At 46.5% G+C, this 17,273-nt stretch overlaps 1 protein-coding gene across 5 annotated transcripts in view; it reads left to right on the forward strand.

Moving 5' to 3' along the window:
• Positions 1-17,273, forward strand: part of LOC127578297 (anoctamin-4-like) — a 113,346-nt gene that overhangs the window by 57,452 nt on the left and 38,621 nt on the right. For all 5 annotated transcript variants that reach the window (XM_052030160.1, XM_052030158.1, XM_052030161.1 and 2 more), the window contains exons 6-11: positions 3,374-3,505; positions 6,519-6,625; positions 11,168-11,223; positions 11,801-11,922; positions 13,684-13,818; positions 14,370-14,466. In XM_052030160.1, the coding sequence (XP_051886120.1) occupies positions 3,374-3,505; positions 6,519-6,625; positions 11,168-11,223; positions 11,801-11,922; positions 13,684-13,818; positions 14,370-14,466 (649 nt within the window). The remainder of the gene's footprint in view (positions 1-3,373; positions 3,506-6,518; positions 6,626-11,167; positions 11,224-11,800; positions 11,923-13,683; positions 13,819-14,369; positions 14,467-17,273) is intronic.

The following is a 17,273-nucleotide window of genomic DNA, read 5'->3' on the forward strand; positions in this document are numbered from 1 at the left end:
GCTGTTGCATCCGTGAGGAACACAAATTTGGGAGTAAGTTCCTGGGCATCACGCTGAAGGTCCCACAGCTCTAGTGTGGCCTGCCCTCACCAATGTTGACACAGGTCCTTCCAACATCTCATTGCTTTGTCCCTCCCCAGTAAATTTAAAGCACTTGGCTGACTTCCACCTGTGGGGTAAATGAGACTAAGAAAATGCATTAAATCATTTGTTTACAGTTGAGTCTTTGTGTTCCCAGAACATTGAAAGGGTTGGAGAAGAGCCTCTAACTGACCAGAAAACTCCAAAAAATTGATATGATACAGATCTCCCTGATTGAGGTGTGAAGAGTTATGTTGGCGAAGGTGGTGTTTCTGATGCTTGGAAAGAATAACAAATGTACCAAGATAAAGGATAACGTGTCTCAAGGGTGTGTGCACAATGCCCTAGTGATCCCCACCTGTTGATTCTCAAGATAATTTAAAACAAAACCCTGATAGGTTCGTCCTCGCAGGTGACCATTTTCACCTCCTGTGTCCATACCTGCTTATCAGAACAATTTACGGCTCTTCACTGGGCCACACTCTATCCACAAAGATGCAATGTTCTCTATCTCACTTACTCAGTGTGGCCAAACCTGTTCCAGCATCCCTCGCCAAACCCCCTTCTTTACCCTGAAATATAAACAGAAAATACAGGAAATACTCAGCAGGTCAGACAGCATCTGTGGGAAAAGAAACACTTAACATTTCAGTTCCTAGACCCTTCGTTAGACTTTCCAGTGGAGGGTCCAGGACCTGAAACGACAGGTCCTCTCCACAGATGCTGCCTGACCTGAATGTTTTGTTTTTATTTCAGCATTCTGACATCTGCAGTTCTGTTTTATTTCCCTCTTTTCATATTTAATACTACCAGAGCAATGATGGGGAGGGGGATTTGAATGGTTAATGTGGTGTGGTGAACTGTGTGCTGGTTTCCAATTCATTCCTGTGTCTTTTTGAACTGTTTTCTGTGTTTGATCTGTTAATCTCTCCTTTTAGTCTTTCTTCTCTACCTCTTGCAGGCTTATATCTTCAATCTCCCTTTCCTTCCTTGCTAGTTCATACTGTAACTGACGATGGGTTTTCTTCTCGACTGGCTTCATTTTTGCTGTTCTTCCAGGAGAAAAATCTATTACCTGCATCGGCGTTACAAGCTAATGAGCAGGTTGGTGCAACCAAGCATTGCCTGAAGCCAGCTCTGCATGAACTGAGAGCTTGCCTCTCACTCCTCTTATAGATGAGACCTGTTACTTGCTTCCATTATCTTGAGATCAGGCAATAAGATGTGATGAAGGCCAAAGCTTGCTCTGATTACTGTTTGATAAGGACAATGATACATAGCAAATTCATTTTTAATAAAAAAAAAACAACTTGGATGTTCTGGTTACTCCATTATATATCAGTGTGGCGAACAGTCAACAATATTCCATTCAAACTGCATGCTTTTTTGGCTGGAAGATTGCAACAGAGTCAGAAATATACAACACAGAAATAGGCCCTTTTGGCCCACAACATCCATGCTGAATTTTTTGACCATCTACACTAATCCTATGTGCCCGCATTAGGTCCGTATCCTCCTGCACCTTGTCTATTCAAGTGTCTGTCTAAACATTGTGACTGTATCTGATTCCACCACTGCCTCTGGCAGCAAGTTCCAGACATCACTCACTCTCTGTGTGGCACACTTGGCCCTCAGATCCCTTTTTAAATGCCTTCCTCTTGCCTTAAAAGAAAAATCCCCTCATTTTTGATATCCTTATCATAGGGTAGCTAGTCAAAATTTTTTTCCTATCTATGCCTCTCATAATCAAATGTAATTGGTTTATTATTGTCGTGTGTACCTAGATACAATGAAAAGCTTTTGTCTGTGTGCCATCCAGACAGATCATTCCATACATCAGTACATTGAGGTAGTACAAAAGGGGAAAAAAACAATACAGAATGCAGAATAAAGTGTTACATTTGCAGAGAAAGTCCATTGGAGGTAGACAATAAGGTGCAAGGCTATGACCAGGAAGATTAAAAGATCAAGAGTTCATCTTTATCATACAAGAGATCCGTTCAAGAGTCTTGTAACAGCAGGGCAGCAGTCTCTCAGTCTCAATCCTGTCAGTAGTATCTTCTGTAAAAGATTTCTGTAGCACCTTCATATTCTCTAGATGTCCTCAAACCATCTTGCAGACAACGACTGCATCTTGAAGTGCAGTTACTGTTCTAATGTAGGAAACATGGCAGCCAGTTTACACTCAGCAAACTCCCTTAAAGTGTTAATGAGAAGACAACCTGTTTAGAGGTGCTGCTTGATAATCATTGATATTTTTCACTCCAGCCAAACGCCATCCAGCTCCTGGCTGCAGCAGTCTGAGCTGTGAATTTGGATGGGTGGGCAGAACAAGGGAAATCAACTGTTCGACATGTTTTGGGGGGGGGGGGGGGGGGGGGGGGGGGGTGGGGTCTGTGAAGAAATGCCCCTAATCCCTCACAAATTACTGTGTTGTAAGTGGTGTCAGTCACTCACAAACCAACTGGCTGGGATGTTTTTTCGTTGTTAAACTACTCTGCAATGTTGATGTATTCTGAGCCGATGCCATGTGTAGGGTTCCACGGTACAGCCTGTTCCCACTGTACAACGTCACTTTCCAGGACTAATTGCTGCCTGCCTGGGTCAGTTAGAGAGCAAGTGTAGTCTCAGCTTTGTGGGTCAGTTCGGGTTTAATGGCCTTCGACAGCTGTGCCAATCAGTTAAGTGTCAGAACGATGCAGGCATTTGCAACACCTGAATTACAGCAGATAAGAACCTTTGTTCATGCCGTCGAGTTCTTCAGAAACAGGCCCTTCGGCCCATCAAGTCCATGCTGACCTTTTTGCCCATCTACACTGATCCCTCTTGTCCACATTAGGACCGTATCCTTCTATTGCTTTAAGTGTCTGCCTAAATGCCTCTTAAATACACTGACTGTATCTGACTCCTCTACCTCTTCTGGCAGCGAGTTCCAGATATCACCCACTCTCTTTTTTTAAAAAAAATTACCCCTCAGATCCCCTTTAAAACTCCCCCCCTCTCACCTTAAACCTGTGCACTCTGCTTTGTGATACCCCTGCCATGGGAAAAAGATTCTATTGATGCCTCGTATAATTTTATATCCCTCTATCAGGTCACTCTACAGCCAGCCCCCCAGGGAAAACGAGCCCAGCCTGTCCAATCTCTCCTCATATCCTGGTGAACCTCCCCTGCACCCTCTTCAACACAACCACATCCTTCCTACAGTGCAGTGACTAGAACTGCACACACACTACTCCAAGGTGCAAGGGTTAAGGTTAGACAACTGACAATGACTCCATATTTTTAACAGGATGGAGAAAAGTTTGAATAGGTTTCGAGGGTGGTTTCCTAGGAAGCCCATGAAGCTGGACAAGGATATCTTACCGGATCTGGAGGACAGCGACTGCTACACTGCCCCCTTCAGTCAGCAGAGGATGCACCAGTAAGTGTTACACTTGTTAGCAGCTCCGAGTATTCTGGCTGGCTGGATGCTTTGGGCCCTTCCATTCATGATGAGAATGTTCAGGGCACAGAGTCACCCTGAAGGAAATCTGACAGTAACATCTGGGATAACACTACAGCATTGTACAGGCCCTTTGGCCCACGATGTTTGCCAACATTTTATCCTGCTCTAATATCTATCTAACCCTTCCCTCCCACATAGCCCTCCATTTCTCTATCATTCATGTGGCTATCCAAGAGTCTCTTAAATGTCCCTAATGCATGTGCCCCCACAGTGTGGAAAGTTTTGTTGACTTCTTCCCTGAGGCAAGCACGGAATCGGTGAATTGATGGGAACATTGTGTAGTTGTGCACTATACCAGACTGAAATGTTGCACCTTGTCCAATGAGCTGGAGCCTGTATTTTTAATGCAATAAAGTCACAATAACTGTTAAATAACCTCTCAGGGTGGAGAAACTTTTTTTTGGTGTAAAACGTAAGGGACTACAGATGCTGGAATCTGGAGCAACAAACAATCTGCTGGAGGAACTCAGTGGGTCGAGCAGCATCTGTGGGTGGGGTGGGGGGGGGGGGGGAGGAACTGTCAACGTTTCAGGTCGAAACTCTGCATCAGGATAGTTGGCTCATGTCCTGATAAAGGATTTCAACCTGAAATGTCAACAATTCCTTTCCTCCCACAGATTTTTTTGTTTATGTGGGTAATCATTCCCATGATTACCATTTCAAAATCCATTTTGTTATAATTTTATGACCTTTGGTTTATGATATTTCAATTTCAACTGAAACCTGCCTACAAATACATTAGGGAGGGAGTGCTGCACTGTCAGGACCGTTGTCTGTTAACTGGAGACCCCGTCTGCTTCCTCAAATCTGCTTAAGCTGTCCCATGGTAACTATTCCAGAGAAGAACAGGGGATTCTTCCCAGTGACCTGGTCTCCCTCCAACACCTAAAACTGACATCTGGATGATATCATGTGGGCTTTGTGGGAGCTTGCTGTATGCAAATCATCAGCCCTGGTTCAAACATTTTTGTTTGTGATGAAGATGTAAATCTGATAGCACTAGATGGTATCATTCCTCAGAATGTCTTATTCCTGTTCCAGATAGCGTCAAAACTGTTTGACCTGGTTCCAGGACTTATCATCTCTGATTCAGCCAGTCTTGGATGTGCTGAGGACTAGTTATTACCACCGTACTAATGAGTTTATTTATTTTGTGTAAGGGCTCATTTACTTTAAGTTTAAGGTGTTCTTTGTGCTCATTTGCTCTATGGTCTAATTGTCAACATAATGTGTAATCTGGGCTAATGCAAGACCCATGCATGAGATGTGGGTGTGGTTAACAAGGTTGGCATTCATGGTCCTGCATGGGTTGGTGATGAGCCAGACTGAGCCCGTTTTCATACCGAGCAACTTAGTGAGTCAGAAAACAAGGTGGTGGAGGAACTCGGTGAGTCAGGCGGCATCTGTGGAAGGAAATGGACAGCTGACCTTTCAGGTGAGACCCTTAATCCGAGTCCAGTCAACTGTCCATCTCCCTCAGCAGATGCTACCTGACCCACTGAGTTCCTCCAGCAGTTTGTTTTTTGCACCTGCAGTGTCTCTGACTTACTGAGTCGTTCCAGGGAGGCAGTTGAGAGTTAACCACTTCGTGATTGTAGCTGGGCCGGTCCCGACAAACAAGTGAACTTCCAACCCAAAAGGATGTTTGGTGTCCAAATGGATTTTTAACCACAACCTGGTATTTTCTTGGTTCCTTCTACCGTCTTCCATCACAAGGCAGGAAAACCAGTGATTCATTTGCATTTTCCAGTCTAGTGTGAGCTCCTTTTGGAGAAACCAAGCCCAGATGAGATGAGAGAACACCCACGTTCAGACCCAGAGCTCTCATCACCCGTCACTTTGACTCTCCATCCCACTCGCACTCTTGACTTTTGGCTTTGACATCTCAATGGTTTCCCTGAAGCCCAACATAAACTCAAGGAACTGCCTCAACTTGCAACCAGGTGTGTGTAACCCTGGGGACTCGACACTGAATTTAAGAATTTCGGATAACCAGCCTTTCCAGTTTGTCAGTGTGCAGAAAAAAACTTGCCTTGTAAATCTCCTTTTAAACTTCCCCCTCTCACCTTTAACCTATGCCCTCTAGTAGTTGACATTTCCACTGTGGGGGGGAGACCCTGATTATATACCCTGTCTATGCCTCTTGTAACTTTATAACCCTCTATATCAGTTCTCCCCTCAGCCTCCGACGCTCCAGAGAAAACAACCCAAGATTGTCCAACCTCTCCTTCTCTCCTTGTAGCTCATACCCTCTAATCCAGGCAGTATCCTGGTGAACCTCCTGTGCCCTCTCCAAAGCCCCCACCTGTAACCTACTTGTACTGAACTCATTCCATTCAATTTTCACCTTTGTGACAGAACATAGATTAAAAAGAAATGCCGGCAGCACGGTGGTCAATTTGTGCACAGCAAGCTCCCACAGCCAGCTGCATGGCAGTATGCAGATAATCTGATTGCGAGACTTTGGTTCAGGGATTAACCCCAGGACGCAGTGAGCTCTCTGCTCCTTGTCGGATGTAGTGATCTCTCGAGTACCCTGTTCAATGTCTCATTGGGAGCTGGCAGCTCTGACCGTGCAGCACCCCCTCTGTGCCTCCTCTGACCACCCCAGATCTTTGTGCTTGGATCACTGGAGAATGCCCTGACTGCACAATCTTCAAACCTGGGAATGGTGCTGCCAACAGAGCCAAGGGTGGTCACAACTGTAATCATACTTGTGATCTCAAAGCCTCAACAAAGCAAATGCCCCATCAAGGTATTTACCCTTTGCAAACAAAGGATGGGGAGTGTGGGTAGTGGAATTGTTACCTCTTCTGGGATTTCCTCATGAAACACTTCAAATGCAAAAAACAGCCTTTCAGGAGGTTTTTGACTCACCTACATGTAACTGGAAACGTTTAAAGGAAACCCCCATTCCATTTTATTACAGCTTCATTATAAACAACACAGATACTTTCTTCAACAACTCCACGAGGAGTAGGATCCTTTACCACATCCTGCAGAGGGTTAAATATGAAGAGGGGAAGAACAAAGTAGGTATGTCGAGTTGCTTTACTCTCGGATGAATGTTATTGGTTCCCTTTTGGGGTTATGAGCCTGCAGTTGTGTTGTGAGGAGCTGACTTATTTTAAAATGAACTGTGGAAGTACTGTTCTTCAATATAAATCTCTTTAAAAGTTTAGCTACAATTCCTTCTTGCCAGCCTTTTGTCTTTATAACAGCTCATTCTTCATGGTAACCTAATGTGTGAACTGCCCCTTCTGTTGGGACAGGGTGAGTACAGTGTGACATTTACATAGGCTGCTCCCATTATAAATGTATGTGCTTATGTAATGAAAATGTATATCTGTTTAACTTTAAGGCTGGGATTGGATGCCATAATCTCATTAACCTCCACCAGCCAACCAGCCTTTACATGAAAATGTTTGTATTTGATCTCCAAAGCGAGAGGTGGGATTATCTAGTAGTTATTTCAGCAGGTGTACCCAACATACATGTTCCTGCACAAATTAGTAATAAATTAAGGGACTAAATTAAGCATGCAATTTATTCACTAATTTTGAGATTGTGTTCAGCTTGCTACATTTCACCAACCAAAGCCCCACTGATCAGAATTGTTTCATCAATAATTCGTCACTACTTCATTTAATTCAATAATGAAATCATCCATCGAGATTAGGAGCCCATATTCAATAGTATTTCACAGTAAATTAGATCAAAGTGTAATTACATTTGGCTCTGGACACTGTTTATGCAAATATTCTTTGATGTTTATACTTGCAGCCTGGATAATTCAGAAAAAATAAATTTAATACAGAAAAGTTAAAGAAGGTTAAATCATAGACAAAATTACAAGATAATTGAGATGCCTAAAATGAAAACAGGAGAGATGGGAAGCAGTAAGGATGTCCAGCAGTGAAAGGGAAGCAAAGTTGATGTTTCAGGTGAAAGACTCTTGTTTCTCTGCAGATGCTGCTCGACCTGCTGAGTGTTTCCAACGTTTTCTGATTTGATTTTCAGATTTCCAACACCTGAGTTTTTTATGTTCAATTCAGGTTGGAAAGTAACATAACATAATGCAAGTTCAGATAGTGAATGGAACTGCATGATAACCTTCCGATAACAGTTGGAATCTGCCAGTAACTTGTCCAATCTTGTTTAACCCAATGCATTAGTGCAGTGCCCTTTAAAATAAATGATTAAAAAATGTAGGTGTCAGTTTAACACGGAGCAGAGAAGCTCAGTGGCCCATTCTCTGAAGTAACCAGTGATCTTAACAACATAGAATCACAACTGCTATGGAAAAAGAGGAGGTCCCCCCCATCAAATATGCACCGGTTTCTAGTACAGCAATCCTGTCGGTCCATTTTCCCTATTCTTTCTCTCTAGCCCTGAGAATTATTCTGTCCTGTACAAGTCCAAGTTCATTCTGAAAGCCCTAAGTTTTTCCATCCCCACTCCTACATGCAGTTAGTTCCTGTATCCTTGTAACTCTTGGACAAAGTTTTAATCCTTAATCCTTGGAGGTTGGGCAAATTTTGGCTATAAGGAGAGGTTGGACAAACTTGGATTGTTTTCTCTAGAGTGTTGGAGGCTGAGGGGAGACCTGATAGAAGTTTATAAGATTATCAGAGTCCTAGATGGGGTAGACAGGGTCTTTTTCCCAGGGTGGAAATGTCAAATACCAGAGGGCATAGATTTAAGGTGAGAGGGGAAAGACTAAAGGAGTTGTGCGAGGCAAGTTTATTTACACAGAGTGGTGGGTGTCTGGAACACACTACCGGGGAGGTGGTGGAAGCAGATGTGGCAGTGATGTTTAAGAGGCATTTAGACAAGTACATAAATAGGCAGGGAATGAGGGACATGGACCACGTGCAGTTTAAATTGGCATCACGTTCGGCACAGATATGGTGGGCTGAAGGGCCTGTTCCTGTGCTGTGCTGTTCCGTGTTCTGCTGCTTGAACCATTCACCAGTGGAAACAGCTTTCCTCTAGCTTCCTTCTAAACCAGTCCTGATCCAGTGCACCTCCACTAGACTTATCAATGTTTTGCCTCCTACACAATGTAAGGATAGCCAACAATGTCAGTATTGTTGGGGTGAAGTTGAAAGTTGAATTAGAATTGGTTTATTATTGTCACATGTACTGAAGTACAGTGGAAAAATTTGTCCTGTATACCTACCGTTCATACAGATTAATTCATTACACAGTGCATCGAGGTAGTGCAAGGTAAAACAATAACAGAATACAGAGTAAAGTGTCACAGCTACAAAGAGAGTGCAGTGTAGGCAGACAATATGGTGCAAGGTCATAACAAGGTAGATTGTGAGGTCAAGAGTCCATCTCATCGTACTAGGGAACCATTCAATAGTCTTATAACAATGGGATAGAAGCTGTCCTTGGGCCTGGTGGTACGTGCTTTCAAGCTTTTGTATCTTCTACCTGATGGGAGAAAAGAATATCCAGGGTGGGTGGGGTCTTGATTATACTGGCAGCTTTACCAAGGCAAAAAGAAGTGTGGACAGAATCCATGGAGGGGAGACTGGTTGTGATGCGCTGAGCCGTGTCCACAACTCTCTGCAGTTTCTTGCGGTCCCGGGCAGAGCAGTTGCCGTACCAAGCTGTGGTGCATCTGGATAGGATGTTTTCTATGGTGCATCGATTAAAAATTGGTGAGGGTCGACCGGGACATGCCAAATTTCTTTAGGCTCCTGAGGAAGTAGAGGCACTGGTGAGCTTTCTTGGCTGTGGTGTCTATGTGGTTGGACCAAGTTAAAGGTTTCCAGTGGTTAGTTGGTAGTTGTGCTGTCCACCAGCAGTCTGGTTATGTGACATTTTCCCTCTGACCTATGGGTGATAACCTTCGGTGCCATTCTGGAAACTGCACTGATCACCTGGGCACTGACAGGTGGACCTTTCGAACAAGCTGAAGCCAGTTAACCGATGCCTCTGTGACAAGTGTGCTTGTCCTACACCCACCAAACTGCCTTCTCACCCAGCACGTGTGCCTTTCCTGCCACTGTTCAATCTGTGGGCTACACCCTCGCAACATTGGCGCAGCAGTTAAAGCCACTGCCTCACAGCACCAGAGACCAGGGTTCAATCCTGACCTCGGGTGCTGTTGGTGTGGAGTTTGCACATTCCTCCTGTGACCCTGTGGGTTTTCTGGTCTCCTCCTACATCCCAGATACGTGGGTTGGCTAATGCTGTAAATTACCCCCAGTGTGTAGGTTAATGGCAAAAAGAATCCAAGGGGAATTGATGGGTGTGAGAGAGAATAAGTTGGAGGTTCTGGGGAATGGGAGCGAAGGGTTACTCTGGGAGTTGAGATTGACCTCTGACCTCTGTGTCATAGTGAGTAAGTTGAGGACTGTGCCCACCCCTTACCCCTGCAGTAGCCCACAGGCAGCTCTTTATGAACCACCACCTGCACAAATCTCCTGTGACTGACAGGCATAGCTCAGGACGTGAAGCCAGGGGAAAGTTGGTTAGCTTAACCAGCTGGAATTCCTGATGGGAACAGGTCCTGAGACGATCCAGCACTTCTATAGACGGAACCCTGGAAGGTCAAGGCTAAGGCACTGATTGGGGGGGACTATTCATCAACACATGGTATCCAGACAAGAAAGTGGATAAACCTTGATGAGTTGAGCAGCCTTGGGATGTCACTAGCAGTCCTCAGCCTTTCATTAGAGGACTTCAGCTGAACTGTCAATGCAGGGAAGGGAATGGAAGTGAATGGTAATGCAGATCGGAATTACTGTCACGTGTGCTGAGATACTGTGAAAAAACTCTTGTTTGCGTGTACCCAGACAGATCATTCCATACAGAAGTACATCAAGGTAGTTAAAAAAAAAACAGAATGCAGAATAATGTGTTACAGTTACAGAGAAAGTGCAGTGCAGGCAGACAATAAGGTGCAAGGGCTATGAGGTAGGTTGGGAGATCAAGAGTTCATCTTTAGCGTATGAGAGGTCCATTCAAGAGTCTTATGACAGCGGGATAAAAGCTGTCCTTGAGCCTGGTGGTACGCGTTCTCAAGTTTTTGTATCTTCTGTCCAACAGGAGGGGGGAGAAGAGAAAGTGTCCGGGGTGGGAGGGGTCCTTGATTACGTTGGTTGCTTTCCCAAGGTGGTGGGAAGTGTAGACAGAGTCGATGGAGGGGAGGCTGGTTTTCATGAGGCACTGTGTACAATGGCCGAGTTATTTTACTGGCAGTTGGAGTTCTGGACCAGTGATCCAGAGACGAGAGTTCAAATCCCACCTCAGCAGCTGGGAAATTTAAATTAAAGCAATTGAATAGTCTGGAGTTGAGCAGAAAAAAAATTCTTGTTAATGTGGACAGAAATGAGTCTGGCCTGTATGTGATTCCATACCCTCCAGTGTGACTGATTCTTAACCGTCTCCTCAACTATGGATGTATGACAGATGTCACACAGTCAGAGGTGCCACTTGAACCAAAAAAATTAAAAAAAGTGCTGATCCTTTCTTCGAAAGTTTGGACGATGGTGTTTGATGCAAACAGTGCTGTGTGTTTATTTCCATTAACTGGAGCTTTATTGATACTCCTTTCTCTAGGCCTCAATCGATTACTTGGCAACAACACCTACGAGGCAGCGTTCCCACTTCATGAGGTAAACATGAGCTCAGTAATGCTGTAACTCGACTGCACCCAAATTTCTAACAGTAAAACGTGATCTTTGAAATGTCAAGTTCACCTCCAGCACGGCAGATGTGTCAGTTTTATTCTTCGGGGCTGGGCAGCCGGATGCAGGGAGGATGTTTCACTTGGCTGAGGAGTGGGGAGATGGGTGTCAAAATCAGGCACTGGCCAATTCCAGACTCGGATGGGAAGGAATGTCTCCGCCCAGGTGGTGGAGAATCTTTGGAATTCTCTCCCCAAGAAAGCTCTGGAGCCCAAGTATTCAAGTTTTCCCATAAGTGGGGGGAGTCGGAGATATGGGGGTTAGTGCATGAAAGGGGCATTATGAAAGGTGGTGAAGCAGGGTTGAGAGGCCGAAATGGCCTCCTCCTGCTTCTACCTGTTTCCCAGGTGTGCTATGTGACGGAGCCCCTGCAATCATGGAGAAATGCTGAACCTCGGGGTGATCTCTTCATGTTAAACCGAGAGCCAAGGATGTGGGAGGTGCGGACAGATTACTTGTTTAAACCCAGCCTAATGGCAATTCTTGTGTCTTTTTTTTACTTCAGGGAAGTTACAAAAGCAAAAAGTCAGTAAAGACCCACGGAGGCTTAAACCACCGGCGTCTGCTCTATGAATGTTGGGCGTGGTGGGGGGTGTGGTACAAATTCCAGCCACTCGACCTGGTCAGGTGAGCCCCACTCTTCTCTGTCACAGCATGAACCCACGGTTGTCGGACCAGAGCTTGCTGGAGAAGCCTGGCTCTCCCCTGGTGCACTGCTGGCACCTTTGGGTGGCAGGGTTGGGCCTCGCACCTGGCTCTCCCTGGTGCACTGCTGGCACCTTTGGGTGGCAGGGTTGGGCCTCGCACCCACCAGAAGAGCCACACTTACAGGGCAAGCTATGTGGGCCCTTTCCCAGGTACCCCTGCTGCAGGAGCACAAAACCTGCTGGACTCACTGCAATTGGGCGGGAGACCTGTTGAATAATCCCGCGCCAGGTTACACCCGAGCCCGCTACAGGCTGACTGAGCCCGCTACAGGCTGACTGATCCCGCGCCAGGTTACACCCGAGCCCGCTACAGGCTGACTGATCCCGCGCCAGGTTACACCCGAGCCCGCTACAGGCTGACTGATCCCGTGCCAGGTTACACCTGAGCCCATTTACTGGATGGATCAGCTAAAGACCTGACTTTGTGTTGAATGTGGGAGGCCAATGAGGTTGTTCACCATGAACTGAATCTTATTGCACAGGAAGAGGTCACGGTGAACTCTCTACCTGTGCTGGACCTTTGAAACTCTCATTCATAAGACACAGAACAGCACGGCACAGGAACAGGCCCTTCAGCCCACAATACTTGTGCTGAATATGATACCAAATTAAACTAAATCTCTTCTGCCTGTACATGATCCATATCCCTCCATCCCCTGCATATTTGTGTGTATATCTAAGAGCCTCTTGTACACCACTATCGTATCTGCTTCTACGACCACCCCTGGCAGCCTGTTCCAGGCACCCACCACTCTTATGTTTAAAAAAACTTGCCCTGCACATCTCCTTTAAAATTTCCCCCTTTCACCTTGAGTGCACATACTCTAGTATTAGACATTTCTACCCTGGAAAAAAGATTGTGACTGTCCACCCTGTCTACGCCTCTCATAATTTTATAAACTTCCATCAGGTCTCCCCTCAGCCTCTGACAATCCAGAGAAACAACCCAAGTTTGTTCAACCTCTCCTTACAGCTCATACCCTTTAATCCAGGCAGCATCCTGGTGAACCTCCTGCACCCTTCAATCAATCCAATCCTCAGCTCTTTCCCCAGAAACTTTTAAAATGTTCCTATCAGGTAATTCTCCAATTTCCAAGAGAGAGTTCTTGTATCCACTGCTGTTTTTAGGCAGCCCCTCTGCTGGGTCATCTGTCTCCCTATGTTTGAGAGACTTGTGTTCTCAAATTTTCATTTGCTCTTCACCAGTTCCATCTCTGTTTTAGCTGCCTTGATCTGAGTGTTTACAGGCTGGCACTCGCCTCACTAACCTAATGAGACCAGAATAACTTGCCTCCTTCTGCAGAATTTGTGTACCTGACATAATAAGCAATGGGGCAGAATTCCAAGGAACCTTGATGCATTTGTTGCTCTTTGCTGGAAGCCACATTAAGTGAAGCTCTTGTCCAGATATCTGTGACATTCTGCTTGAGTTCCCACTGCTCATTGGAAGCACTCTTCACAACTGATGCACGTTGCATTGTCTGGGTCTGGACTCGTGCTTTATCCAGAGAATCGTAGAACTTGTCTGTTTCCTAGCCACAAATAAGTTTACCACCCCTGTTCCCTGAACCCATGTGCCAGTGTTCCTCCAGTTGATGTGCTGTCACTGGAGAGTCACCATTCGCAGGTTGCCAGCTTCTGACTGCCTTTACCAGCAGTTTGTTTTACCTGATATTCACAGGCGCTACTTTGGGGAGAAGATTGGCCTCTACTTTGCTTGGTTGGGCTGGTACACGGGAATGCTCTTCCCAGCTGCTGCCGTCGGCTTAATCGTGTTCCTCTATGGCGTCTTCACCATCGATCGCTGCCAAGTGAGGTAAGGTCAGGCAGGGCTTGGACATCTGGTCTCCATTGGGATTATTACCTTTGTATTATTTCAGAGCAGGGTTGTCTGAACCCACATACCTGTGATATATGTACAGAGACCTCATGATTTTGAGCCCCTCTTCAAAATACTTCTGGGCAACATGGTGCCACAGCCTCTGTGCCAGTGGCCCAGATTCAATCCTGACCTCGGGTGCTGTCTGTGTGGAGTCTGCACGTTCTCCCTGTGACCGTGTGGGTTTCCAAAGACGTGGGTTGGTGGGATCATTGGCTGCTGTAAGTTACTTCTAATGAGAGAGTCAGGTAGGTGTTGATGGGTGTGTAGGAGGGGATAGGTTACTGGAAAAGGGGAAGTAAGTGGGAGAATGGGTTAGCCCTGTGAGCCAGTATCAATTTGATGAGCTGAAGGGCTTCTTCGTGTGTCATGAGGAAAAATAATTACCATTCTCTGCTTCGAGAATGGCCACAGTGTCTCTCAGCGTAACGAGTCCCTCACCCCTCCCTCGTTACTCAGTGAAGTGACTCTTTGTCTTCTTCTTCCAGTAATGAAATCTGCCAAGCAACAGAAACCATCATGTGTCCCCTCTGCGACCGGCACTGCAGCTACCTGCGGTTATCGTACAGCTGTCTGTACGCCAAGGTATGGGAATCCCGTCCAACCAACCTACATCACCAGAGGAGATGGGTGTTCAGATACTGAAATCTCCAGTGGGTCGAGCAGAATGTGTGGAGCGGAGTCTGAATTTTTATCAGGACTCTGTGCAGGTGATTGGGGTGTTTTTCATGTGAGGAGGGTAGTATTAGGCTACGGAATGATGTAGATCAGCTGGTAAGTAGGGCAGAGCAATGGTAGATGGAATTTAATCCTGATAAATGGGAGGTGATGCACTTTGGAGGATCTAACAAGAGTAGGGCATATGCCGTGAAAGGTACGGCCCAAGGGAATATTGAGGGACCTTGCTGTAAAAGTCCATGGATCCCTAATGGTGGATTATGTAGTGAAAAAGGCACATGGGCTGGTGGCCTTCATTGGCTGCCATTGGCCAGGGCATAGAGTATAAGAGCAGGGAGGTTATGATACAACTTTATAAAACTTTGGTTAGACCACAGCTGGAGCACTGTGTGCAGTTCTGGTCACTGCACTGGAGAGGGTGCAGAGGAGATTCCCCAGGCTGTTGCCTGGGATGGAGGGTTTCAGTTTTGAGGAGAGGCTGGGTCTGTTTTCCTTGGACTGGAGGAAGCTGAATGGGGACTTGATAGAGGTGTACAAAATTAAGGGGCATAGATCGGGTAGAGAGTGAGAAACTTTTCCTCACAATGGAGGCATCTAAAACCAGAGGGCGTGGGTTTAAGATGAGAAGTGAGAAGTTTAGAGGGGATCTGAGGAAGAATTTTTCACCAGAGTGGTGTTGGAACCTGGACCACACTGCCTGAGGGGGTGGTGGAGGCAGAGACTCTCGCGTTTAAGAAATACCTAGATAAGCTTTTGAATCATCGAGGCAGGCCTCTACAGACCAAGCGCTGGTAAATGGGATTAGTGTAGGTGGGGACTTAATAATTAGCATGGATGTGGTGGGCTGAAGGTCCTGTTTCTGTGCTGTATGACCCTATGTCCTGCAGTGTTAGCTTTGTTTATCTCTCCAAGGACACTGCAAAGTTCTGTTTTTTTATCTGTGGGAGGGAAGCTGCCTTCAGGTGATGAGGAGAGGAAAGTGGTGGTGGGTCACCCCTGGGCAATGCGATACGAGACAGCTGTTATACACTGGCCGTGTGGTACAGGAGCTGGCTAACTTTGGCCCAAAGTCTGTGTATGTAGTGAGCTGGCTACCTGATGTTGACCAGACTACCCGGAGTTAATCTTGGGCCCTACTGAATGGTGTGGCAGCTGGATGTCATGTTAAAGTTCAGAAACTTTAACTGTTTGGTGAACAATGTGGATCCTTGACTTTTTGAATGTGGGCTGTTGACACGAGCCCAGAAACTGAATTGCCTTTAGATGGAAATCGTGCAAGATCCACAGTTACGCAGAGAAGAGCATGCTGGTGAAACAGTCCCAGTCGTGACCAGCCATAGAGCAATACAGCACGGATACAGGCTCTTCGGCCCAACCAATCCATGGTGCCCACCCACTGGCCCAATTTCCTGCGTTCAGCCCATATCCCTCCTAGCCCCATCCCTCCATGTACCTATCCAAGTGCTGCTTAAATGGTACTATTGTACCTGGCTCTTTGTGAGTGCTCTGTGTTAGGGACCCAACCTTCTCCCAGCAATGTCCACTCCTGATGCCCACACCAACACGTTCAAGCTGGAATCTCTACGCTGTGACCCTCACTGGGTGGTTTCGGTGGAATTAGGAGCAGGTTGTGCTGGGTTGTTGGCTTCCTTGCTGTATAAGGGTACACCCCACTGCCCTAATGTGCACCTTCCGGTGAATCGTGATGAATTTCCCAATGGGACCACTACCTTGCCAGGAAGCACAGATGACCTCCTTGATCTGGGGAACCAGGAGCCTGCCACTTTCGGTGGCTGGTGCTGCCCAGTGAGATATATCCAGGTCACCAAGGCCTGCCCTCTGCCACCCTGGTTCCTCACATCGGGGCAGCTGAGCACAGATACAACAAGAGCTATGCAAGTACCATGGTTGTATGGAAAGCGCCAGAGACCTCCTAGCGCTGATGTTCAGTGCCAGCATTAGCCAGGTGGTGCTGAGCAACATGTGCCAAACTGCCAGCTGAAAACAGTGGCTGTCACTGGAGGTGGAGAAGCAGGGAACCACCAATCTGGAGGACCATGAGTCAGAGCCTGGAGATCACTGCGAGGAGGAAGGAGTCGGCAGCTGCCAGCACTGCCCTTCTCAACACCCACAGCAGCTCCCAGCTGAGCGGAGGATATGGGCATCAGCACAGGATGTAGGGGACTCCCTGATGGTGAGACCCTTTTGTCTCCAAACCTCATTCCCCCAGTGACCCTCTCCTCATCAGTCCTTACACCAACGTAGCACACCAATAATCGACCAGGAGACTATGCATGAAATCCCCTCTCAAACTGCATTGCTATCTGCCTGTACAAAGGCACCAGTGAGTGGCTTCCTGCTCTCAATGTTTTAATAGTTTGTGCAACAGTTCTGCATTTCCTAATCCACTTCTCTGCAAAACATCCCAGTTCGGTGAGGACCTCCTGTCTAGTAGGAGTACACACTGGTATGGAGGTCTCCAGAACATGTCCTGTAGGTGGGAACTTTCCTTCAGCCTTGCTCCATTGTGGAGGAACTCTCAATATCTGTGGTCACCTCCTTTCAGGCTTTCAAGGTGTGCTGGTGGTCTCCAATTCCCAACATCTATCTCATTGATCAGTGACTATCTGGGGCCATTCCCCTCTCTCCTACAACCTTTTGTGGCATCCAATGTGGTACCACCACATTGAGGGATTGTGCCTTGAAGGCTGAGA

This window comes from Pristis pectinata, chromosome 15, assembly GCF_009764475.1.
Source record: "Pristis pectinata isolate sPriPec2 chromosome 15, sPriPec2.1.pri, whole genome shotgun sequence".
NCBI classification, from domain to species: domain Eukaryota; kingdom Metazoa; phylum Chordata; class Chondrichthyes; order Rhinopristiformes; family Pristidae; genus Pristis; species Pristis pectinata.